Raw genomic sequence first — 27117 nt, forward strand, 5'->3', positions numbered from 1 at the left:
TTCTTTTCTTTTGAGCTGTATAATTGGAGCTTAGGCAATTTTGAGGCAGGGAAGGGAGGATCGTAGTGTAGCTGAAACAGCAATGCAACTGATTCTATATCTCCTTCGGATCTAATATTGTTGGGGTCCCCGGGAAGATGGAAATAAAAATGGCAAAAATGAAAAGGGGGCAGAAGGACCCCCAAATTGGGGAGAACAGAAGTTGCTAAATGGCTCTGCCCTCCCCTCCAAATATGGAGTCAACCAAAAATAGTGCACAGAGAACACTGCACAGTGTGTGGTGTTTGGCGCTGCCTAGACAGTTTTGAAAATACTGGGTATTCATTTAACAATTGTTGTGCTGACTTAAGCAGCACATATACTAAAATTGGAATGATACAGAGAAAATTAGCATGGCCCCTGAGCAAGGATGACACACAAATTGGTGAAGTGCTCCACATTTAAAAAAAAAAAAATTAATAAAAAATTGTTAAATTGAATTACTGAGTTGGGAGGTCATATGCCTTTTAGATTTGATTTCACTTGTGACTGAGCTACATTAAAAGTATTGATACATGAAAGCGACCATTTAGACCCATACTTCTACCATGTAATGCACTTGAACATTAAGCGATAGAGCTCAGTAAATAAACTAAAGAAAATTACCCGGAAGTCTGTTCATGCTTCATATTAGCAATTTAGTCCGAAATATCCTTTTTGTCAGAAAAATGGGGTCAACTAACTCCCAGACCTAACCAGACCCGAAGGAAGGTTTTCTTTTTGACTTCATGTCACAACCAAGACAAGGTGAATATACCTTTTTCTTCATGTGATACCTTCAAGGTCAAATTCTCCATGATCATCAAAAACTTAAAATGTGCCCTCATGTTCCATTTCCTGGATAAAAGAGACTGTGTGGTATGACTTCCTCTCCTTCCAAAGGACACAGCTGTTCCTCACATAATTTCCAAAAATTGTGTATGATAATGAAGCAAGTGCCACAGCTGAGGATGACCCTTATCACGGGCTGAGACAGAAGCCCCCAAGCAAATGATTTGGGGAGAGGGACACAGGAGGGACTGGCTGGCTCTTGGGCCAGGGCTGTAGAAATCTGTCTTCTTGTAGAAATTCTGTCTTCTGTTGCACTCTGAGCAAGGGGTCCCCTTCTTACATTTGCAGTCACCCACTGGGAATTCAAATTAAATTAAGTCCCACTTAAATTGGAGTTCTTCCCATTACATTAGCATTTGCATAATCTTGCCAATGTTTGCCAACTTGCTAATTAATAATAGGATGACTTCAATAATAGTAGTAGTATGGTTAAATCATGTTTTATTGCTGTTCGATTTACCTAGAATGAGTCTATCAAAGGGTACGTCTTATATGTATGTTCAGTTTTTATGCCAATAGGCACATCTCAGTTGGCAAACTCAATCCACCACTAAAAGTTGTTATTGCAATGACTTCTCCACGAATCTGAGAAAATGGAAATTAAAAAAAAAAAAAAAAAAGCATCGACGAACGGACTTGTAAACCCCATTGTTTTTCTGATTCACTTATGCTGAAGTATTGCTCAAGAATGATTTGTCTCTTTAATAAGTAGCAGCAAAAACAAAGCTTTAGAGAATTAACGTAAGAGAAGGATAATTCTTTCTCAGGAATTATCTTCCCAGTAGCCAGACCGAGGCTGAAAGTATTTAACTTTCTAAGGCTGGTTCACCTTCCCGTTACACAAAGCTGCAAGTATATTCAGAAGTTGAAAAAAAGGAGAGTCTGAGCTGGAATTAAGTAGTATAACTTCTGGAAGCTGGAGCCAGATAGTTTTAGCAGTATGTTGGATTGGTTTTTTGACAGCAATATGACAGCTTTGTTTTATTTTATTTCTTTAGGTGCTTCTAGGATTACAGATATCCATGGATCTCACACTCCTGCTATACATCTCCTCACAAAGAGGACCTCCAGTTGGTCCTAGCAGAAACCTTATTAAATGGATGAACGTAATACTTTTAAATCTGCTTAGTCTTTAGACATCTGTCATGCCACTGTATAATTTAATTGCAATAGAATTTGGATACATTCATTTCTCCTTTCATAGGTTTGAGAAGTCAGACGTGTTGTTCATCAGTAATTACTCAAATCCATGGGAAGAAAAAACAGATTTCACCCCAAATCCATGTGTCTCTGAACTACTACCGTAAGTACATATGAACACAGCGAAGCCATCATCATCACAGTAGGGTTTTATCTTTCATAATCTATCCCACCAAAAAAAAAAGGAGGCTCACAATTTCTCCCCACCTTAAAGGAAGGATCTGTTGAAAGCATAGTTTCAAGGTTACCGTTTTATTCAGATTGAACCATTCATTTAGTTTAAGGACGTCTATACACGTCTTCAGTCCTATTCCTAGGTTCACCAAGGTCAACAATGACGAACACAGTATCTAGTAAACTGGCTAAAGAACCAAGCCCTACGAAAACAATAGGAGCAACGTTACCAATTTACAACTGCAGAAACTTTTCCCCCAGGGAATATATATTTCAATCAACAGAGAACATCACTGTACCAAAAGTGGAGTTGCTGAAATCATGAAATCAGTCCTGTAAATCCAGCAGCAATATGCTGAAGAGAGTTTCAAAGAATGGCCCATAATCCATCTGCCACATCTCATTTCGAGGAAACTGGTCGTTGCGTTTGGTTGTGTAATGTTGGCTTCTCAGACTTGATTGGGATCTTGGCTGTCCCAAGTCTTTTCCTCTCTCCGTGCCAAAGGGAAACACTACCGCGCACAAATCATGGGGTAGATGATGTGCAGTTGTGCCGACACAAGCTACCAGTAAAAAGAAAAATGAGGGCCCTCAGCCAAGCTCTACCTTTGGCCAGTATGCTCCTCCACTTGTGTGTGCTTCTACTGATTGACTTTCTTTTCTGAGGAGAAACCTATGAAAAACAGAAGGAAAATGTTTCAGATTAAAAATTAAAAATTCATTTCTTCTGGCTCAGGGCTAACATAAACTTTGAGGCTGGCAAAAAAAAAAAAAAAAAAGAAAAAAAAAGAAATATTTTATTCATGAGCTTCCACAAGTTTACACTGAAAAATCAAGAGGCGGGAAATGGAGGGTTATTATTTTAAGCATTGACATATGCTTACCACTTTGTGAAATCAGCTGTGGCCTAGTTCTACTCATGCCTGAAGAGGAATATTCTGTACTACTTCTCATCTTTGCTGGCATTTTGGTGGCTCAGGCATTTGCTTAGGAAAGTAAGTCATATATGTTACTATTAGGTTTGGTACTTAGCCCACGGGAAGATAACTGCCACATAAACTACTTTAAGTATGGTGAAGGGTACATTATCATCAAAGTGATAGAAAAGATCGCAGCGCTTAAGATGTGTTAATGTACCATGAAGGCCAATGTGAAAGACGTGGTATATTTCAGTAGGACTAGGATAGAATACCACAGATGATCACTACAGGGAAGACACAATTGTAGAGAGCTACTCATGGTGACTGAAAAAATACATATAAATTTCAAGAAATAAGGTATTTTCCTATTCATGATAACAATTGAGATATGTTAAATGTTTTATTCTTGCCGCCCTGTATTTGGTATTTCGAATAAACAAACATTTAAACTAACAGTTTCCTTCCAGGCTTAAAAAAAATACTCTTCTAAGAATGGTGGCCATCACACTAAAAAGATACCTAATATGGTAAGAGCATAAATTTGGACCCAGAACCATAATCCACTGGACTTTAGATTTAATCCATTTATGATACCTACCCCTAGATATCTTAAAACTTTAAGAAAAATTAATTCCTTTGTAGTTTTTATAGCACTCTTGTAAATAGGTATAGAGGTGAGGGTCATTATCCCCATGTTTTAGACGGAGAGAGGGTGTGACCCACGAGAGGATCCATGGCAGAATGGAAATGCGAAGAAAAGAAAAAAACAGGTCTTCAGTTCCTTGAAGGGAAGGCGGAGCATCCCCAAGCAGTGAGTGTGGGAAGAGACTTCTGTCATCAGACTTGTCTCCATGGTTTGAATGGCAGGGCAAGAGAAACGCCACCAGGGAATCGTGGGTTCTCACAGTGCTAGACACAATCTGCTTTGCCTTATTGGTTGGTAAAGAATTCCACTCACTAATTGTGTGCCTTATTATTTATTAATGGTATGCATTACACTCTATCCCTTTATGTTCACAAGAGTGCACGTTAAGTACCATGACGCTGAAGTGATCTGAATAGGACCCAGAGATCTTGGTGGCAGAGTCCGTGTCTGCCTCTACATCAGGGATCGGCCGAATCTAGAGTCCTCTATGAGGGGAGGGTGCACCAGTGCAGCAGAGAGGTTCGAAGGGGACTCTGCTCTCTACATGCCCACTCACCTCAGAATGTGTATGCTTACGCATCAACAGTACGGAAACGTACGTAAGTAAACATTCTTCCCAGTTGGGATGCAATATCCAATAGAAACCTCATTTCCCAACAGATTTTTATTTTCCATTTAAGAGAAATAGTGCAATTTTATTCACCTAGTGGAATTGTGACTAGTCTAGCCTTATTGTGTGCATTTTTCTCATCTAGGCTCTATCTATCCACCTACCTACCTATATCTATCTATATAGAATGTTAATCAGAATGTTTAGTCTTTGCTTATAAATCAATGTCTGCATAGGAATATATTTACCACCTATATTTTCATATGTTCCTGGACATATAAATATACATTTACACTTTATTTAATATTCCCTTAGCAAAATCACTTAGTTTACCAATAAGCCGACCTTTACAGCATTATAAGGTGAGGATGCATTTCTCCTGCAATTCTTCTCTATAAATCCAGAAATAGACATAAAACTATCTGTCTCTAAATTTTGATTAATATTTTTATTAACTGCTGGTAAGATAAGTAATGTATTTTATAAAAGAAAAATATTCTTAATATTTTATCCATCTGTATTGAAAATCACACAAGTATAGTCTCTAAGTTTCTTCTGTTTCTTACATCTCTTAAGTAACTTCTACTATTTATACTGACTCCTGTATCTCTTCATACTACTGAAAAAAATCCAACTAAGCCAGCCATTTTACCAAACTAAAATGATCTGTAATGTTCAGTTATAAAGACAATTATAAAAAGATGCAAACTGAGAAATAAAGATTCTGGCTTTCAGGAGAGGGCCATTAGAATTTATTTAAATAAAATACATCCAAATGATGACACTATTATATTTTAATATGTAGCCTGGGCTTGTCCATATTGCTTGGTGGTTACAGTGTGGGCTTTGGAGGTAGACTGCCCAGCTTGTCTATGTCCTAGCCAATAACCAGCTATGTGGACTTGGACAAGTGACATTATCTCTTTGTTCCTTGGCTTCCACAATTTTAAAACAGGAACAACAGTAGTACTCACTTCATAGAGTTGCTATAAGGTTTTGATGAGATAATATATAAATATATACAGTGCCTAAAATAGTTTCTGGCACATGGTTAGTGTTATGGGTTGAATTGTGTCCCCCCCAAAAGATATGTGTATGTCTTAACCCCTGGTACCTGTGGATGTGACCTTATTTGGAAATTGGACTTTGCACACATAATCAGGTTAATAGGAGATTATACTAGATTAGCCTCATCCAATATGACTGGAGTCCTTATAAGAAGATGAAAATTTGGACACAGACACAGACAAGAGAGAAGATGGCCAAGTGAAGAGTGAGGCAGAGATTGGAGTTACGCTGTCACAAGCCAAGGAATATCTGGGGCTACTAGAAGCAGGAAGAGGCAAGGAAGGAGACTTCTCTAGAGGCTCTGGAGGGGACATGACCTGCTAACACCTGGATTTCAGAATTCTAGCCTCCAGAGTGTGAGAGGATAAATTTCTGCTGTTTTAAACCATCTAGTTTTTGGTGCTTTGTTACGGTAGCCCTAGGAAATGAATTCAGTCAGTATTCGGTTAATTAGTTATTACTAGACATTAGTAAAGGCCAATTATAATAGTTAGGCTTTGATCTTCTATATCGTAAAGAAATAATTATGTTTGCTCACAACACAATCTCACATGCCTACATTTCATGTCCTTCCAAACGTGTAAGAATTGAGCTCTAGCTCATTAGACGAAGTTCAACTCTGCACCATATGAAAAATTTGGAAGGTACAGAAGAGACTGGCATGCAATGTAGGTAGAAAACGTAGCCTTTTGACATTTCACAAAGGAAGAAACAAAACAACATGTTTTCAAGGTTATACTAACTCAACTATGCCATAATTGTTCTAGAAACATGGAAGTCATTTTGCATCCTATTCTGATAACAGATGAAACAAGATTAAAATGTTCTTCATAAAATCACGTTTCTAAACAGAAACTGTAACCCTTTAACATCTGTGGACTTCGATATATAAAAATGTGATTATTTAGTGCTGTGCAGAGAGAAAGCCAAGTAAGTCTTAAATGTCTCGAAAACCTTTATTTAAATCTTTAATTTTTGAAAGAAGAGTTAATTTCCAACATGTCCGCAAAGCATTCTAAAATAACCAGAGCCAGTAACAGAGCAAAACTGGAAATTAGTTGACCCAAAGAGTGTTCAACAGTACTCAGTCCCTATTGACTTTAGTCTTTGGTCAGGAAGCCCTTCATTAGGTCCCCACTTTTAGAGGACCCTGCTCTGGCCTTCCTCCAACCACCTTCCTCCCCACTGTGAGTCTGCCTCATTCTAGAACAAGCTCTTGGTACCCACGTGCAGACCCCAAAATTCCTGCCCAAGTGACCATGTTTCTGCTTCTAGGCCTCATGTGGTCCTCTTTCCCAGGCCTAAAGCCAAGGGGTGCTGTTTGTAGCGTAATGAGGGGTACACGGATGAAGTTGGGATGTGCTAACTGGGCTGTACTCAAATTCACACTCAAGATCCCTCCCAGGAGAAAGGTGGGAAGAGAAGGGGATGGGCCACGGCTCAGCTCTTCCTGTGCCATTGTGTCCTGGAACAGAACTGTTTGGAATGTGAGCATTTTAAATGTCACTCTACCCTTCCAGCTATATTTATCAATAGGAGGATAGACTATAATAGCTTCTATGCTTGATTCATGATGTTTAAATATTGAACCTGAAGTACACAGCTCTCCATGTATTCTTGCCTCAGGGAATGTTAAAGGAGGATCTAGTGATCATAGCAATTTAACCACTCATTACCCAGTGTACATTTTAAAAATCACAAGGCTACTGCCCTGCAAACACTTCACGTGTAGATGTCAGAGCCACTATTTCAGGTTAGATTACCATGAGAGGAATTATAAGGATGGATACTAGGATCAAACTATAAGGTGCTATATATATTGGGATTAGAAAAGTAAAATTTGTCGGGAGTCATAGGAAAGTAATAAAAACTGAGAATTAGGACAATGTATAAAGCACACATACAGATTAATATTCATTTAATTATCTATATTTCTGAAAAGGTCATTTTCACTGAAATACAAGTAAAATACTTCAGTACTTATTATATGAGTAAAATTTATGAGTTTCAAAAATACTTCCTGTTTATAATTTACCAAACACTGAGCCTAATTTTTCCACTCATTTTTTCTTCCATTGTTTGAGTTTGGGTATTTATAGCCCAAAATACAGGGTATGCTGACTAGTAGTATATTCCTGAATAGTGAAAGATAAACATATTAGCCAAATAATAAGTCAATGAGTAATATCATAACAAAAATGTCTGTATAATAAAAAGATTTCTAAACTCCTATTTAACAACACCACAAAGTTACTTTTAAGAATTCTGAGCAACTGCATTGGACCTACAAATCAAAAAGATCTTTCCAATTAAATGACATAAAAAATAAGAAGAATCACCACTGAAATTAAATAATGGCACATGAGAGATTTTTTTTGACGAGTGTGATCTAAGAGCTTTTGCCAATTTTTATGAACTGGCTTGAACCTTGAGATAGCATCAGCTTTGGAAGCTAGAAGAGCAGAAATAGAAATCAAAAACAGGTAGATTTCTGAATAGGAATTTTTTTCCACTAGTCCCCTAGCCATGATCAGCCCTCTTCCCAGACAAGCCACAGTGAGCTGCAGAGAAGGAAAGGGTTCAAATGGCAACATATCCCATCGGTTTCTACTAGGGCTGACCAAGCATGAATTCGTTCATAACGTATTTATTACATACTTAATCTTACATAGTATTTTGGCTTTTACCTGTGATATTCAAAATACCAAATGAGTAGCACAAATAACATGTTATGGCTTCACAGGAAGAAAAGATTATTGAGGAATAGGTTTAAGTCATATAATTATCCAAGTTAAATCCCCCATTCTCATTTTATATCTGTCATTGTAGAAAATTCTAATAGAGTGAGAGAGGTAGGTTGTCGAGGGCACTATAGGATATGATTCAAAGCATAGGTTTTGAAATCCTATACATCTGGAATCTAATCCCAGGATTAAATTTTACCAACTGTGTTATTTAGGCATGCTACTTAAATTCTCCAAGCCTCAGTTTCCCCATCGATAAAATGGTATAATATAATAAATCCTATTTTATAGCGTTGCTGTGAAGATTAAAACGTCTTAAAAATACTGAGGTTGCTACATAATAGAGGTTTATTTTTTATTGTAATTTTACATCTGTAGACTCTTAGTATGTTTACACACTGCAAACTTCATTATGTTTCTTCCCAAGCAGACAAAAATCACTATGAAGATCACCACAATTCACTTCTACCTTATATAATTATTAGCTTCTATTACACTGGTCCAAGAAGAATCTATTAGTGATACATAAATGGCTCTATGACATTACTGAATTCTCTTCTGCGTAATTGTATTTTCTAGTGGTTAAACTCCAATTCAGGGAGAAAATATCTTTAATACTCATTCCAGACCAATATAATACGAAGTGGAAAATTATAATTGGGTGGCAGCTCAGCTATTATACAACAATAGATGTCAAAAACACAGACATTATGCAACAATCATTATGGTTAATAGTATGCCTTTCTAATAAAAGTTCTCTACTATGGCTGGAACCCAAGAACTTCATTAAAACCAATGGTTATATTCATAGTGGAAAGAAAAGAAAAAAAGAGTCCTACAGTTTTCTGATAAATACCTAGACATTCTTTTATAGAGTTCTCACTTTTTATCTTTCTTCTCTATAATGCTACTGTAAGCTATGGCCCTCACCACTCTTAGTGCTGCTGTGTACAGCTGTCCAGGTTGTGTATTGTGCGACTCTAGGAGGTTCCACTTTCAAAGACTACCATGAAGAACTTGGATTTGTGAAGCAGACGACCTGCAAAACTACATGTGTTATCCCTGGCTTTCTATTTCTACTCCATAATGGGCTCCTTTTGGTAAAAAATAGAATTCTCTGATCTCAGATCAGAACTAAATGAGATCAAGTTTCAAGTATGGCCTGAAATTGGAATATGGCTCATCTTCAGCTTTTCTAGATAGATTAAAATCTCTGGAAATTAACAATGTAGAGTCACAGGTGTGTGTCATATGAGATTTTTAAACATGTAGCAGGCATGGCTGACTTTTGATTATATGTGATGAGTTAAAGGTGGGATTATGGTTATAGTCCAGTTTATATAGCCCATTCCTGAGTGGCCTCATGAGACCACAGAAACAAGCAGTAGAAAGTGTGGCAGATGCTGGAAAGAAGAGGAGAATGGTCAACCAAAGAAAAATACGATAAAAGAGTACTCAGTTGTGAGTACTTGATAGGTGACTTTTTTAGTGTTTTTTTCCAGCATACTTAGAGGTGGGTGTTGTGGACTACCTTGGCCTAAACTTGGAGTCTGACATTTAGTCATTAGGGAACACAGTTCTGAGTCTTTGGTTTCCTCTGTCTGTCTGCCAGTGACATTTAAAACATCTGTCTAGCAAACTCAACCTGGAACAGTGGATGTGCATCTGCCCTTTGTAGTGGAATCCCAGAGCTTTGCTGTTGTTGTTACAGTATAGCTCCACTTGAAGTTTTCATTTCTAGCCCCAGATGGAATACTGACTCTGAGCCTGAAATGGGAGCAGAAGCCAGAACTGAGATTCCTGCATTTCTGCTTTCGAACATTTTCTGTTTCTTAAGGAGTTCAAGTTAACCCCAGGTGCATCAAATTAGAGTTGTGTATGCAACACAACTTTTTAGAAGGCCCTCCCTGAGTACAAACGAATGTATGTTGAGTAAACATCCCAAAAAGGCCCATTAAAATGTAAACATGAAAGAATGCTCAATACAGCTGTGGTCTTACCATTCGCCTTGTGCTGCACATCTGGCGGAAACTGGTCAGGAGCATACCACTGATAGTCTGGCTGTGTGGAACAATACAACATTATTATAGCAATATGGACTTCAAACAAAACTTGGTGGCGTATTAAAAATGTAATTATACTATGTGGCTTTTGTTACGCAGGCAGCACAAAAATCCTTTCTATCCAAACCTGTTGCCAATCTCGCTCATCTCTCTTACCTCCTTCATCACTATCCCCATCTCCCAACCCGCCCCCCTCTAAATCCACTCTGTGTTGGCCAGAGTTTCTCCTACTTTGGGGTTGTGACATTTTTTTTTAAAGCAGATGTGTTTTGGATATCTGCAGAAGTATAAACACTTCTGTAAAACTTACTACAGCCCATAAATAAAACAGAGCAGTTTACCATCAATAAATAACTATATTTAAAGCCCTCACACAGGAGGCAACAGAGAGACCAAGAACACAGTGACAAGTTTAATGTTTCGGGGTACAAGGAAAAAATCTAAGCCTTTTGGTGCGGACATAGCTTAGAGAGGCTCAGGACGGTGAAGCAGGGTGGATCTTTCCCTTAGTACTGTTCCTCCGCGGAAACTACTCTCTAGATTGTTCAGAGAGTTTAGACTAGAGAGGCAGTGAGAGGTGAGGGCAGACTAGGATTTTTCTTGTGGGATTGTCTTCTAGGCTTCACCAGTTAAGAATACCTAGATATTGAACATCGGGGAACATGTCAAACAAACTGCTTTGGATTAATCATAAGCTACAGACCCGAAGTTCAAGATACAGTTCCAAGACGAGTACCTCTGTAGTTAACCACTTGGAGCAGAGCAACCCAGCTTCACCTGCCCATGAAGATGGTCTGTCTTCCTGCTCCTAGTGCTCACCCCTGCCTCCTACTTCCCCCCCGCCGCCCCCGCCCAGACACAGAGAATATAGACCTTTTGTTCTATTAATCAATTACCTCCTGAAAATAACTCTGGGAAAATGTCTCTACCAATGAGCCAGCAGGGAACATTTACAGGGCTGCCAGACCACTGAAAGTAGCCTTAAAGTTCAATTATCAGACAAGACACTAAGAAACGCTGCATTTAGTACAGTTTGACCCCACTTTACCCCCACTCAGACACCTAGATTCTTGTCTCCTTTTGGTCCATGAGAAAGCTAAAAGAGGAAATGAGATCACCTCTGTTTTTTATCTCCCCGTTTATTTTTAGATGTCTCAAATAACACGTAGGATAAGTGACGTGAGCCTCAGTTTTAGATTCCAGGAGAGTTGCCAAAAGAAGGCGAATATACTGTAATTTTACAAACACGACTGCTTGTGCTTTAATTCAGGCTTAGAAATAAGCATAAAACACAAAATATTCTTTTTATATGAACTCCGGGAGTGAAATTCTACTGTTATACCAAGATTCTGTTTAACTGAAGACTGCTTGAAAACGTAAGACATTATACATGGCTTGGGATCTTTTTTCAAATCCTTTATTTGGTGATAATTTTACACAGTCTGGACCACCTTACCTCTTATAATTGATCGGGAAAGTTTGATGAGTTTTTATAGTAGGTGAATTTCTGCTTTCTTTCCATAAATGAGTATTTGAAGAAAATAGTCATTTTTACTTCTAGATAAACTTGCATGACTCATTGGTTTTATCGTTAACCTTTCACAAGACTATTTCTCCAATTCCCCAACCTGTAGGAGCTAACTCCAAAGTAAACTTTTATCTCTTTATGTTTCCCACAACATTAATTTACTCCTACATTCTGAAAGAAAAAAATTTAAGGAATGATAGCTGTGTTTGGGGAGTCCCAGAAATGTTTCCTGTAAAGACTGAAAAGCAAGCAAACAGGTAAAGAAAAAAAGGAAACGGGGCGGGTGAGCAGACAGAAGTGACAACGGGCAACAACACAAAAAGAACCCAATTCTCAGCAGTGTGCTGTGTCACACCAGGGTCAAAGAAGGGATGCTCATTAAATTCTGACAGGTCTCTGCCACCCAAAGAGTCACTACCTCCTCCCTTGGGGAAAGGGCTTTGAGTCACACTCAAATACAAAAGTATGGCAACCAAGAGAGTCATGCTCTCCGTAAGTGCTCTGCTAGGAAAAATCCTGGTTAAAATCTCAAGATTCTTTGCATAATTAAAAACACAATACAAACTAAGGGGGAGGGGAGTTGTCTGAGCATTTCCGAAATGCAGAAAAATGCATAATTCTTTTCCTGTGTAAAGATGCTGTCTATGTAGCCAAAACACAAAGTAGAGACCAGCATCCAGACCGTGGGGGAGGGTGGGAGGAAGAGCGCTATGGAGAAGCGAAGGAAGGATGCTTTGGTTCTGGCTTATTCAGGCTGACTGTCCAAATCAATTCCACTCACAAATAATTGCTCCACTGTTCATTGCATTTTGCCTGGCTAGACACAGCCACAGAGAGCAACTTAAGTGGGTCACTTTTTCTTGGATCCTTTAAGAATATCCTTTTAATTGGAAAATGTCAAAGACTATATTGCACAGATGTAGCCATATCCATAGTAGTTCAGTATAAGTTTACAACTGAAAAAGGCATCTCTCAGACTTGCTACATTCACTTTGCTTCTCTTTACCCACAAAAATGCCCTTTTGGAAGAGTCAGGTATGTCATTTAAAATGGCCCTTATAAAATGTGGTATGTTTGTTCAAGAATTACAGCTCAATTTGATACCATTCAGTGAATTTATTCATAGCCATGTGTGTCCTGTGGATGCCGTGTCCCAAAAAGATAATCACAATGTACATTGACCACTGCAACTCTCTAAATTAAAGGCGGAGATAAAAAGAGGCTCTTTCTGTGGACAATAGTATGTGCCCAAATTACAGAGACAGACAGCGTTTCTACCAAAAAGAAGAAAAAAAAAAAATACTAGGACTTATTAGGTAATATAAGCACTTGTGTGTTGAGATGCAAGCTCTTACTTACTGGGAGCTTCTGTTGATCCTGTGCAGCCCCGGGGCCTGCTGGTGCACGTAGATTCCGCAGGTGGGAATTCGAGCCACAGTTACACATCGGGAACAACACCTGAGCAGGAAAATGTCGGTTCACAGGAAGTGGGTGAAACTGGGGAGTCACACTGACACTTGCTTTATACAACCACAGGTCTGGCTGAAATCTTAAGGTTCAGTCGAACTCTCGCATAATCCCGACTCAACATAGTGGGTGCACGGATGTAGGCTCTGGACTGATAGAGATGAGGCTCACAGGGAAGATTTCACTTAAGGTGAAACTCTAATTAACCTTTCATGTTGAAGACATCAGAAACACTTAAAAGGTATAGAGTTAACTTTATGTTCCTGAGTTATCTTCACAGAGGGTCTTCGCTTAAGAAGAACCAGCCATTAAGCCATAAAACCAGTTTTAACAAGACTCTTATAGCATAACTAAAGTCCAGAGAGTAAATTAAGAATCAAGAGAAATAATATTAATTCCTGAAGCCTACTAGAGAACCAATGGGACAGAACACTTCAGTGCCCAAGAAGATACACAAGAGGCACAAACCTTTGATGTAATTTTCCACTGTAAATTGTGTAAGCAACTGCAAGAAATACCAAGGATATACTTCCCAGGCGTTCATGGGTCAATGAAGAAATCTCTATTTGCATGAGCACACACTAAGGCATGTGCTACTGGTAACATGTTCTGGAAAGCATGTGTTTTTCATGAGCGTTAGGGCTGACAGGTCTTGGTGGTACCTAAGCATTATCTATCCACTGGCATTTTAGTCCATTATGCAAAGCCTGGGTTGTTCTGGAACATCCGTAGCAGAGCTTGAATACACCTTTAATTGGAACCATGAGGAACTGCTGTGCTCAGGAATAAATGTGGGGACGGAACTTAAAGTTCCCATTTCAACTATGACCAGAAGATTGGTGAATTTAGGTAAGGAGCAACGTACCTGTTTTAATTGCTTTTCGAGTTTTTCTTTCTCCAGCTGACAAGCTTTTATCTATGGACAAAACAAAGGCATTTGTTTATCGAAAGAGCCCACATGGTTTGTTCTAAAGTTACTCTTGACCCAGCTGTCAGCGACCTGCTCAGAAGCCCCAGGGGTGAGGCACTGATACAGCAGTCAGGCCACTGAAAACTGTCATGTTTTGGATTTTCCAGACCTGCGTTGGTTCTATCTCGAAACGCCCAAGTGAAGTGTGGAATGTAGAATCGTTCTAAACTGTTATTCCAATTTGTTGAAACGACTATAATTCTCAGTTTTAGGTTGATATCCTGAGACACAGATATAAATGTAGAGACATGGGAATAGACAGAGACACAAAAACAGCTTCCACTGCTTACTGAATAGAATTGGAATTGGTCAGCTGTACATTCAAGAGCCGTCACCGTAAATGCTAGAAGTTGTACATGCACTTAATCCATGCTGGACACTGATCTACAGCTTTACATATAATAACTCACCGACTCCTCCCAATGCCTCTATGTGATACTTCAATGTTATTATCCCTATTTTACTGATGAGGACACTGAGACGTGAGATACTGAGGAACTTGTTCAAAGTCACACTGCTGTACTTTATGGCTTCTCCCTATTTAAGGCCCAGCCTCATCTGGCAGAGTCACCCACCGTGAAGTCCTTCAACATCTGACACAACTAGAGAAAGCTGTTTTTGCTTTGACTCATTAGTCATGCTTTTGTCATCCCTACACACCCTGTTCCTCATGCTTGTAGGGCATATATCCCCACCGAATGATACGTCCTGCCTCTCTCCTTCCTTTGTCCTCCCATTTAGCATTATACATTTTCCCTGCGACTTTTTGTAGTCCAATGTGTACTGTGTACAATCAGTTTTCATTATCTGCAGGAGTTATGTTCTGTAAAGTCACCATAAACACTGAAGTAGTGAGAATGGAACCACTGCTCCTTGGGAAATGCAGGGTTAGGTTCCCATGAGCCTCTGGTCAGACCATTTTTGTTGACTGATCAGTATAGAATCCTGTTTTATGTGTGTTTCTATTAAAGGCATCTTGTTGAATATAGATTGTTGGCCCATTAACGTTGGACTCTTGGCCTATGGCACTCTGTTAATCCCTGAATGAAACTTATCTAACATGTCTTTTCTCTGTAAGGCAGAGCATGGCCTTCCTACCATGAGGTACCTCAGCACTCTGTTCGGGGGCCATTTTAAGCAATGTAATAACCAACAAAAAGGACAAAAATGAGAAAATGTGGCATGAAATAAACCACGAAAAGGACATTTGTTACAGTCTGAGAGCCGAAACAAGGAGGCAAGGCCTTGTTGGACCTCAACTGGGAACAAGTGTGTAAGGTGACTCAAGTTTTTTTCTGTTCTGTACATATTCACAAATGGATTTAGGTGGCACCAGTATTGATTTTTGGGGTGACAAATACATTTCAGTAAGCAGGTAAATTCACAAATATGGAATCCAAAAATGATAAGGATAGACTATATATGTCCCCCTTATATTGTGAGTTTTTAATAGCAAGGATCATTCTTTTAGTTCCTTATAGTATATAACAAATGCCTTGCAGAAAGAAAGCATCAAAATTAAGTTACAAGAAACTACATGTGGCATATTAATTATACAACTAACTGACCCTATTTAAAAACTCCTCCTTCCAACAAACTAAAATCATTTGTGAAATACCTGTGAGGCATGACCTGAGCTAGATGTTTTTGTGTAGATTTTTTTCATTTCACCCTGAGAACAACTTTGTGAAGTCATGAGGTGGAAACCATCATCCATATTTCACAGGTGAGTATACTGAGAGATTTAGTAACTTATTTTTAGAGACAGAGGTTTTAGAATTATAAGAAATATTTTAGAGACCATCTGGTTCAACTTTGTCATTTTACAGATAAAGGAAAGGAAGCACAGAAAAGTTGGAGAACTTGCTCAGTGTCATCCCTGATTGTCAAAGCAGGCACAGACACAAAGTTGTTACCCTACTCCTATTCCCAAGAATCTCTAGGTATCTTGCTCTTTACCACACTCCTATTTTACCGGTCGTTGGCTTAAAACATCCTTAGTGATATTATGAATAAACTCTGGTATGTAAGAAACTAGTGCCAGAATGATTTGACCTAAGAATTCCTTTTTTGGGACCACAGATAACATGATATTCAAATAACATCATGTCCATTCTATTATATCATGGCATTCAATCTACCGTTAATACATTAAACATGGGTTGTTAAGCCATCTACTATATGTCTTTGTGAATTCTATCATCTTTTGACCAGAGTGAATGAGACTTTTGAAAAATAAATGTTTGGGGGCACCTGGTTCATTGATTAAGTGTCTGACTCTTGATTTCGGCTCAGGTCATGATCTCCGGGTCGTGGGATTGAGCCCTGTGTCAGGCTCAGTGTCCAGCAGGTAGTCTGCTTGAGATTCTCCCCTTCTTCCTCTACTTCTGCCCCTCCCCCCACTCGTGCGTGCTCTAGGGCTCTCTCTCCCAAATAAATAAATCTTTAAAAAAATGAAAAATAAATGCTTGAACTATCATTATTTAAAGAAAAAATTTGGTAGTTTTAAGGTATCACCAAGATTATCCCTTAGTTCATTAATACAATTATACCATACTCTACATAGACAATGCACTCTTTTGTTGATATCAATCAAAAATTAGTTTATAGATGACAGAGAAATGAAAATTACTTGTGGATTGTAGTCTCTAATATATTCAGATTGTTATGTGTTCCTCGATGCACTAGAACGTCTACAATGGCAAGAACATTGCCAATCTTAGACACGTATTTATCATCAATCTGAACTTCATATAGGAGAATGAGCAAATTAAAATATGGCTGAAAGTAAAATAATTAGTGCAGTGACAACTTAGAAGAAATTAAGGGAGCTCTGCATGTAAGACATACAAATTGAGAGTGACTTCCTCACCGAGAGTCATGAGAACATTTTCTCACCCCTTGTTTGTATAAAGTAAGGTGCATGAATTATTTTCAGAAAAGCATTTTTATTATACTTTTGCCACTATTTTATTACTTTTAATTTCTTAGAAAATGGTTCTGCCAAATAATTTTTGCATGTAAAATTAGGAATTTCAAGTGAAACCTTGACAAAATGTCAGAAAAGAAATTAATTTACTGTATACTTTGTATTAGGAAGAAGAGGATGACAAAGTTAAACATTTCTTTTGAGACTAAGAATCCCGCAGCTCCAGAGCTGTCATAGCATGTTCCGCAACAATTTCCTATTTACTGAAAAGCACTGGATGATTTTGCAAATCAAAAATTCTGTGGTTCATTTTCTTTTCTTAAGCCAAAGTTGTGTTAGCTACATTTTCCTCATTAACATCAATATTTACCCATCATGCCACTTCCTGAGTCTACTTCTAATATATCCTATTACATTTAATTGTAATATGCTTACATTTAATATATTCTATTCCAATAAACTAACATTATGTGGCTTCCTTGAGAGTGCTCCAGTTACATTTAATCGGGGAACCCACTGAACAAAATTCTCGGTTTCACTGTATTTTATATATATAAATGACATTTAGAAATATGTATGTTTTTGGAAGACAGGAACATTCCAACATAGCCCTTCAAAGAAAATGACAAGAGTTTAGAAACAACCTCACTATGCTGGAGTGTTTTGGATTTGAATTTTGAGTACTAGGTAGTTCAACTCCCTTTCTACCAAGATAAATACTATGAGAAAAATATCAAAAGAATTGGATTTTATAAAAGACTTTGGAATCCAATTTCTTAGGTAACTCCTTAATAGACTTAAGTTAAGAGAAATCTCCAGTCATTTTCATCTCTTTACAAGATTGTTTAAGAATGATTTCATCCCAGGGGCTTACCTCTCAAAGAAAATCAATGTCAATTAACAGAAGCCAAAGTCTTGAATTTTTTTAATGAAAAATAAAAAAATATATATGTGCTGGCAAAGATTATTTTGTTTCGACTTATACCTGAGAATTCAGCCTGTTCAACTGGGATTGAGAAGTTTGATTAATTTGCTGTAGCTCCTCTTTCTCTTGATTAAGTCTTTCTCGGTCTGATCGCTCCTTTTTGAAGTCTTCTTCATATATTTGCACCTAGGAAATATTGACTTGCTGTTACTGTTAGCATCCTTTTCTCTAAGCCATTAAAATGATTTCAGAAGAGGTGCTATCTGGGCTTGTCCAATCTGAGTAATTCCTATCTTCTTTTCATGATTATTTCTTCATGGTGAGACTCTATCCCATTTGGATCTGGCCATAATTTTATCTCTCGCTTTGTTTACAATGGCAGTTCTCAACTTTTTCCTCCTTGAGTATGTGTCAGGAATTCAGAAGTAAAGTAACAACATGGATATTTTGGAAAAAAATATTCTCCTCACCCATTATTCTGCTGCATATTTCCTTACTGTGATGAGCATCCCCCTCCCCCCCCTTGCCTAGTGTTAAGTATCACTATTTTGAAGCAAGCCATCCATCTCCAACACAAGGCTTTGAAGTAGGAATAGTGCTTGAAGTTCTAAAAGACAGTTTACTGACAATAGCTGTTAAGTGAAGCCGCTAAATATTGGCATGCCAGTTTCCAAATATAAATAGTAAACTGAACACAAAATAGAAATGAAAGGCTCATGTATGTGGAAGAGCAAAGTATGATTGTTAAAAGGTATTCACAACTGGCCCCAGTAATTTGGAGGTACATCATTTTTTAAAAAGTAGTAATATTTTAGTGGAACATCTCTCAAGAAATACTCCACATATTCCAGAAAAGCAATCAAACCAAAAGAAAAACAGATTTAATCATTATTGTTTTTAACTGGCATAGGGTTGACTGATGGCTTGGAGACTAGTAAGGTGGAACTATGAAAATAAATGACGCTTAGGGAATGAGGCAAAGGAATTCCTTTAAGACAATGAGTTAAATTACAACTTCCATGGGGACCTAGTAGCCAGACTTTTGTCTGTTAATACTAATGCACTCTGCACCTTCACCACAAATAATGCAACATATTTTTAACTAGAGGCTTATTAAAGTCAATAATAATAAAACAAAATGTAATAGGCGAGAGAGGATGAAATTAAACATGTTTACAGATCTAGATGCAGATATACACATTTAATTTTTAGGGTTTTATTCACCAGAAGTATTGCAAGGGAACTACACCCAGCTTAGCTGACATTTTGTTTTGGGTTTGGTTTGGGTTAAGATCTGAGGCTCAATTCCAGACATAGTCACACTAATGCTCTGTAAACAATTACCGGAGGCATTTGAAATGGGAGAAGCTCATCGGATCAGAACTGAACACTCTTTATCAAACACAACACTGATAGTGATGTCATCACTGCAGTCAGGTGGCCAAGATTCTAGCTCAGTTTCTTTGTGAATTGAAATCCTTTAGTGTATCACATGACACTCGGTGATATAGTGATTGTGGGTGTCCAATTAAAAATGTGCACAGTGAAAATGTGTACTCATAAAGTTAGCAAAAGAGCCACACAAAAACTAAGGAGATGGATTCTGGACCTCTTGGGGATAATGAAAAAAAGGATACCTGTCATTGTCTGCATCCAATATGAGCTGAACCATTGCTGTAAACTCTATGCATGTGTAAGAGTGACTCTCTTGCATGTGGGATACATTATATGAGAGCATCAAAGATGACTCAAGTGTCGAACATAAGAAGTAGTTTTTTTCAGAGGAATCCTGGCTAGTGGCAATGGTACTTTAGGGGTTGAGAATTTGGCAGAACTTTAACACTCCGAATACTACCCTTATTCTCTTCATAGGTTTATTTTTAAACTATGTATTTGATCCTGAATGTAATGAGGCAGATTATTCAAAAGGGGGTTGATAGAAGAGAAAATGCAACTTTACCATCAAATGCTCTGAATTTTCTATCTAGATTCTAGTAGATAGGCTACTTCCTAGGAAGTAATAACAATAAACAACAACTCCAAGAATATATTTGCTTAATTCTTTGGCGTATTGCATCAAGAATCCTTGGAGTTGGTCTTGCTCAGAGCAAAACAGCCAACAAATCAGTTCCAGGGACATACTTCCCAGCCCTTTGTTCTATCACATCCTCTCCCCCACCACTAATATACTACCAAAAATGTGTGCTTCAGAGATAGGATTCCTATATGTATGCTATATTTATTGACATCGCCATGAACTGTTCCAGCCCTTTACCTTCATTAGTTTATTTAACCTCTTACAGGAAAAGAGATGTGATATGCATGGGTGGCCCCTCAGCTAAGCCAGCTCCAGCTGGCTGAACTAAATTTAGACCCCAGTCGGTTAGGCAGTGCTATGTGCCTACAGCCCTCTATTGCTTATCCATGCAGAAGCTTACTCCTTTACTCTCTGTCCACTTGGTGACGTGGGGTTGCGGTTGGGTGAGTGGGGAGGAGGAAGGCCTTGTGAATCAATAAATTGCTAGGTGGTGCCATCCACACGCAGCTGTAGATGAGCAGAGCGGGCTCTTCAGTGATTATGATCAGTGCAGGGTAGTCCCTTATTGCCCTCATTGTTCAAAGGCCTGGAGGCCAGCAGCTACAGAATAACAGCCTGGCTGCTACCATTTTCTGAAAAGGTCCCGGGTTTGGGGTGGTAGTGTTTTCAAAATAAATTGTGTCCACACGAAACTCTCTAGACCAGTGCTAATAAAATCTCACCAAAAGGTTAATTAGGAAGCTCTTCCAACTGTATGACCTTGGAGAAACCATTTAACCCATTTGAAACTCAAGTCCCCCTTTTATAAAGTGTGAGTTGGGCCAGCTCATCTATATTCTCTTATCAAGCTTTAAAATGAGATAATTCTAATGAAAATAAATGCAAGAACTTTGGACACATTTGAATAGAAAGATTTCCAAAAATGTCCAAAGGAGCATGAACAATGGGCCCTGTGTTCTCCACATGATCGTGCCACTTTCAAATTCTCACCTGCTGTTTGAGAACTTCCATTTCTGTTCGCATCTCCGCATGCCTGCACTCCATTTCATACTCTCCCAAACAGTCCTCATGAAATGAAGAACACTCGATTTTCAAGGCATCTTGAAGAGCCTATGTTATATGATAAGCACACGGTTGAGCTAAGAGTTACCACATCTTATGAATTCCTCTATAATTGTTACAATGATCTCAAATGCCCCCCACAAAACAGAACTCCATTTTTGATGTTACTTTTCAGACTGAATAACTTTTCTTCTTTCTCCTTTTCTAGCATACAATTTTTTTTCCTAGAATCTCTGTCTTTTCTCCATGACGATGCTTATGTTATTCAACTGTCATTATTATTTAGGAGGGTTTTTTATGTTGATGTCAGGGATCCCCCACTCCACCAAGTCAACCATGAAAAGAAAACATATCTGTAGCCTTCCTCCAGATTCTCTGCTTCAGTCAAACACATACTTTATCAATAATGCTCAAACTTTAGAGAGCATCAGAATCACCTGGGGAGGTAGCAAACATGCCCATCCCTGGGCACTGTCCCCAGAGATCCTGAATCAGTAGATCTGGGAAGAGTGTCTGAGAATCTGCATTCCTCAGAAGCTGATGCTGCTGGTCCCAGATGACATTGTAAGTGATAGTGTGCTATCCAGCTCTGTCCCCAATAGGAGAGAGGGAAACCCACGGAAATGTGAACCCAGGCAGATCACTATTTCTTAGATCTACTGTACTGCTGTCCTTCTGCCCTGTCCTCCTCAGTATACCATGCCCTGGCCTAGCCACAGTCATATTTATTCTCTAATAAAGCATCCATTAACTCACTACAGGGTGCAGAGAGTGCTCTGCTTCCTTTCTTTTTCTTTTTCTTTCTTTCTTTCTTTTTTTTTTTTTTTAGAGAGAGAGAGCACAAAAGCATGCAAGATGGGGAGGGACAGGGAGGGCAGAGAGAGAAGAGAGAGAGACTCTCAAACAGGCTCCATGCTCAGTGTGGAGCCCGACGCAAGGCTCGATCTCATAACCCTGAAATCATGACCTGAGCCGAAACCAAGAGTCTGAGGCTTTCTTGACACCCAGTACAACTTAGTGGTTTCACTGTGGGGTGAGGAGGTGAAGGCAACAAGAGACACTTAGATTTGCCAGTAAGATTACCATCATTATTCACTAGCCCATGATCTCTTACATTTACTATACTTCGCCAGATCATATAAAAGACATCACCTCTATTCTGAAGACCTTGGTTCATGATGAGTTCAATAAAACATAATAAAAATTGAGACACAATACACCTCATCCTGGTGTGGTCTGGGAGCCCACATACAATATGACTACTTGCTCATTATCAAGTGAGTCTTTTATACAAACAGAAAAGTTTCACTTTCAGAGCTCCAAGATTTCACTTCCTCTGAATTTCTTTGGTAGCTTCGATGATGTGCCTTTGATGATACTATTAGTAACTTACTTTCCTGAATTACTGGGCCATATGGTTATAAAGTAGGAAAAGAAAAGCAAAATTACTGCTTTAATATGTGTAGACAGGCTAAGAATTTCCTAATAGAATGTCTTTTAACGCTATGGATATTGTCTAGCCTGATTGTGAGTATCATTTTTCAGGAAGTTGTAAGAGAAACAAGAACTTCTTTCTTCCTCCAAGAAGAATTTAAAGAAACAACAAATGTTGTTTAATAATTTATGTTTTGTTACAATTTGTTGCTAAGCTACAGAGTTTTAGGAAGGATCATATTAGTTATAATTTTTAAAAATGTGTTAGTAGTAATGGAGAGAATCTAGGATGGGGTGAGCCAAATGAGTTAAGACTTAAATCAAAAATGCTGATTTCATATCCTACCCCTATGAACAGATTATTTTTGTGGGTCTTGTTATATTTGAATTTCCTGGTCTATCTTTCATGCTATTCAGGCTTCCAGAAATTTTGCAAGTGAGTCATAAACGAAAGGTAAGTTTAATCGACATTTATTCCATCTTGGGGTTTTCCAACTTCCTTGAACAAACACCTGTAACCTATTCTAGAATAGTAATTTACTATCAGCACAGGCAAACTAAACAGATCTACCCATCTCACAATGGTGAGATGTTGGACAAATCAATTTTGCCCATGGGTGGCACTGGTTGACTAGCCTCAGGTAATTTTTCTCACTTTGGTTAAACATCTGGCTTCTCTTTAAGAACTCAATGAAAACAATGCCCTTGGGTATTTCCTTCAAAGCAAATAAGTTGAACTGAGTACACATAGTTGTGTGAACTTCTGAAAACCATATGTTAATTACTAAACTGACATGCTACAAATTTCTGCCGAGTGAATGGGTCAGCAGGCGCTCTGCTTGTGCAAGTAGGGTGGGCCCCAAATTCCATGCTGTGACGGATGATATGCACAATCTGCTACCCCAATCAACATTTGGAATAACTTCTATTTATTACAGTGGTACAAAAAGAAAAGAAAAGGAAAGAAAAGTCAAGTCTACAGTGTAAAATTGAATAGCAATATCTTACATTTCTTTAGACACTAATACATGCACTAAATGAGAAAAAAAAAACTTTTCATAGCTCATCACTTTATATCTATGCTTTTTAAATGACACTTTAAGGTAGATGTGGCAGAAAAAATCTTTTCTGGCTTGAAGTGCCCTTCTATTTTCATGTTTTTTCACTAGTCATAAGTAATGCATTATGCCTGCTAAAGCAGGAAACTCAGAGCCAGAATTGGCTATTGAACATATTATGTACTAGATAAATTATTTAATTAATTCATCTATTCAATAAATATTTAAGAACATACTGTGAGCAAGGCTCTGTTGCTGGCATTCAGAACACAGCAGTGAAAAAAACAGAAAAACTTAGGCCACGCTATGACTGTTGTATTTTTGAGTCCATGCCTCCAGATAAATACATATTCAAATTGTGTTTTGTAACTGCATTCTTATAAAGATCAATATATTAATATTAATATGAAAACTTTTTTTCAACCCAAAGGTCCATTTTTTTCTCCTGATTTTAAGGGAAATTAAACATATTAATAGGCCACTAGAAGTATCATGAGCCCTCAATACTGTGCCTACTAGTCTAATAGAGAAGTCAGTTCTGCAAAATTTCTACCCTCATGGAGCTTACAATCAAGATCAGGAGACAGGAAACAAATTTGATAATAGGAGACCCTGAACATATATGAGATAGTAATAAATTCCAAAGAAACATTAAAACAGGAAATATCAGTTAGGATGGCCAGAAAAGTCCTCTGAGAAGGTGACATTTGTATAAAGACTTGAATTTTACTCAAATTAATTGTTCTCATTTCCTCAATTTTATTATAATCACAAGGGTTAAAAAATTTTTACTGACTTTTAAAACATTTCTGTTGACTATAGACACAGATACACAAAAATGAAGGGTACACATAGACATGAACAAAAAACAGAGTTCTTGGCTGTTCTAATTCCTACAGGGTTTATATTCTTGTGCCAACATTTACAGAAATGAGTTAGAGAACAGAAGAAAACTTATCAAATAATATATCACAAATGGGAAAGATTTCAAATATAATTTCAACGCTAGTTCCTCTAATTCATCTGTGGAGGATTTCCAACAGAGAATAGAAGGGAAAATTTATTTGCCCTAAATTTGTATCTCTGAACATTGTTTTCCTCTCTTAGAGGATAGAGAAGTACATTGTTTATGAAGTTAGTCTCTACTTTCCCATTTTCTCCTGATCAGTAACTTGTCTCACAAACAGATTGAATATAGCAGCACATTTGTAAAGCATCCTGTCAATTATACAGGCACAAACTTAACACTTTGGGGATCTTTAAATGATCCTCTGAACACTAGTTAACTACAAGATGCACAGTCCAAAATACAGGCACTGAGCGCTTTTTCAAGGCCAATCACCTACTCTTGTTTTAGAAGGCAATTTCTGTTACTTTGGTCAAGAAATATCTAACTTGAGGGGTGCCTGGGTGGCTCAGTCGGTTAAGCGTCTGCCTTTGGCTCAGGTTATGATCCCAGGGTCTGGGATCAAGCCCCTCATCCAGCTCTCTGCTCATCAGGGAGCCTACTTCTTCTCCCTCTGCCTGCCGCTCCCCCTGCTTGTGCTCGCGCGCTCTCTCTCTGTCAAATAAATAAATAAAATCTTTTAAAAAAATGAAATAGCTAACTTGAGAGATGAGTATCTTGACTCAAACATGTACTACAAGTATTCCTATGGTCCACATCTGATGTGGCTCTCTGAAAAATCAACAGCAAAGGATTTGTTTCCTTGAACAAGTCAGCAATCCCTTCCCCAGGAAAATTAAGCTATTAGTCTACGAAACTCTCTCTCTCTCTCTCTCTCTCTCACACACACACACACAAATACACACTCTCCCTAGTCATCTTTTGGCAGCAATTCATAGGTAGCCCCTTAGAATAGCTAAGTTGAAGCAAAGGAACCACTTGTGTTTTTCTAACAGACTTGCCTCTCCAAACGCACCCCCCCGGACCCCACACCCCAATTAAAAGTGAGTTTTAGGCTTATTCTCTGGAAGGCCACCATCTCAGCCTTGGGTTTGGCATTTAGCAAGATTCCATACAGCCTGCATCACAGCCAGTTCCATAGTGATGGTTTTAAAGAGCAGCCTGTTTCCTCAGGAAACTTTTGCGGTTGACCAAGAGGTATGCTATTGTTCACAAACACCCACTTGCTATATGTGGTTCTTCGAACTAAAAAAAAAAAAAAAAAAAAGTTCTTTCTGTCTTCTAAAATTTCTCCTCGTTTCTCTTTTTAATGATGATTCTTTGCAGGGACACTAATTCCTGAAAGCCTCCTTAGTCAAGTATGGCTAAAAGATGCAGATGGGAGTGATTGATAAAATTACAGAGAAACTCCTGTGCAAGCTCCCAAGACTAGGAGCAACACTGCAGCATAGATTTGGTTGTGACTCTCAGGTAGGAACGTGCTCTTTATACAGGGACCTCTCCTTCCACCTCCCCAGCTTGACCTGGCTGATACCTTATTGAGGCGTTTTATTTCACATTCATAATGTTCCTTCTTCTTGTTCACAAGAGCATTTTTTTCCTTCAAATACTTATTTTCTTTCTTCAATTCATGTAATTCTTCATTTAGGCTCTCCTTTTCCTTCTGGAGTAAACAGCAAGAAAACAAAATCGAAATCAATAAAATTCAGATGACATAATATTGTAGGAATACTTCTGAAATGCAACAAAAACAGGACCTGCTAGATTTCCTTTAATGCTCCATTTAAGCAATATTCTCTAGGTGGAGGACAGGGTTCAGATAGAGAAAATCTTTCTTTAATCCTTAGTGCTACTAAGTTTTATGATGCCGGAAAAAGCTCAAAATGCCCAATCCTCACTTTCAAGGGTCAAATGGGTCCACAGAAGAAGCTAGTTCCATGTACTATTACATAGTGATAGGTAAGTGACTTAGTAAAAGCAATTAAACTTCTAAAAAGAAAAAAAAGTATCATTGCAACAAAAAATACAAAATATCTCAAAACCCAATCCTGCCTGCATCATTCTGGACTGAAGAGAGGGAGAAGAGGATAAAACTTCAGGCAAAAAAGAGCCTTCACTACAGATAATTATTCAGAGCACCATATTGCTGTGATTATTACTTTTAAAAGGCAGAGAACAAAAAAAGAAAAAAAAAAGGTAGAGATCAATTAGTCCAATTGCCATCACTCCTCCATGTTCCAGATAACCTTCAGGATGTCCTGTGTTTTAAATTACTGAAGCAAGGTTAGTTGCTTTGACACTAATGGGCTCTGGATTTAGACATCTGTCTTCTAATTCTTAATTTGTATTTTAAATAGTAAATTTTTTGTGGAGTGAATTGGACTCTTAATGGCATTCAGATTTTAACCTAATAAAATAAATATTACAGAATTTAGGTCAATCAAGATGAGAAATTAGCTAATATATATGTTAAAGTATGTTCTTTTAGTGATTAATATTTCCCA

General features: G+C 38.1%; 1 protein-coding gene and 1 non-coding gene across 2 annotated transcripts in view; one reads left to right on the forward strand and one right to left on the reverse strand.

The window, feature by feature from the left end:
* Nucleotides 1–337: 337 nt before the first annotated feature.
* LOC116637655 lies at nt 338–444 on the forward strand. Its single transcript, XR_004300517.1, has one exon. It is a non-coding gene; the product is annotated as a U6 spliceosomal RNA (small nuclear RNA).
* Nucleotides 445–2023: 1579 nt separating this feature from the next.
* The window catches only part of TNIP3 (TNFAIP3 interacting protein 3), a 33097-nt gene continuing 8003 nt past the window's right edge, over nt 2024–27117 (reverse strand). The window contains exons 5-11 of the mRNA XM_032412732.1: nt 26148–26276; nt 21143–21262; nt 18175–18300; nt 14156–14206; nt 13183–13281; nt 10233–10293; nt 2024–2917 (exon numbers count right to left, since the gene is read on the reverse strand). Coding sequence (XP_032268623.1) covers nt 2886–2917; nt 10233–10293; nt 13183–13281; nt 14156–14206; nt 18175–18300; nt 21143–21262; nt 26148–26276 — 618 coding nt within the window. The 3' untranslated portion in view covers nt 2024–2885. The remainder of the gene's footprint in view (nt 2918–10232; nt 10294–13182; nt 13282–14155; nt 14207–18174; nt 18301–21142; nt 21263–26147; nt 26277–27117) is intronic.

Source organism: Phoca vitulina, unplaced genomic scaffold, assembly GCF_004348235.1.
Source record: "Phoca vitulina isolate PV1807 unplaced genomic scaffold, GSC_HSeal_1.0 scaffold14, whole genome shotgun sequence".
Lineage (NCBI taxonomy): Eukaryota > Metazoa > Chordata > Mammalia > Carnivora > Phocidae > Phoca > Phoca vitulina.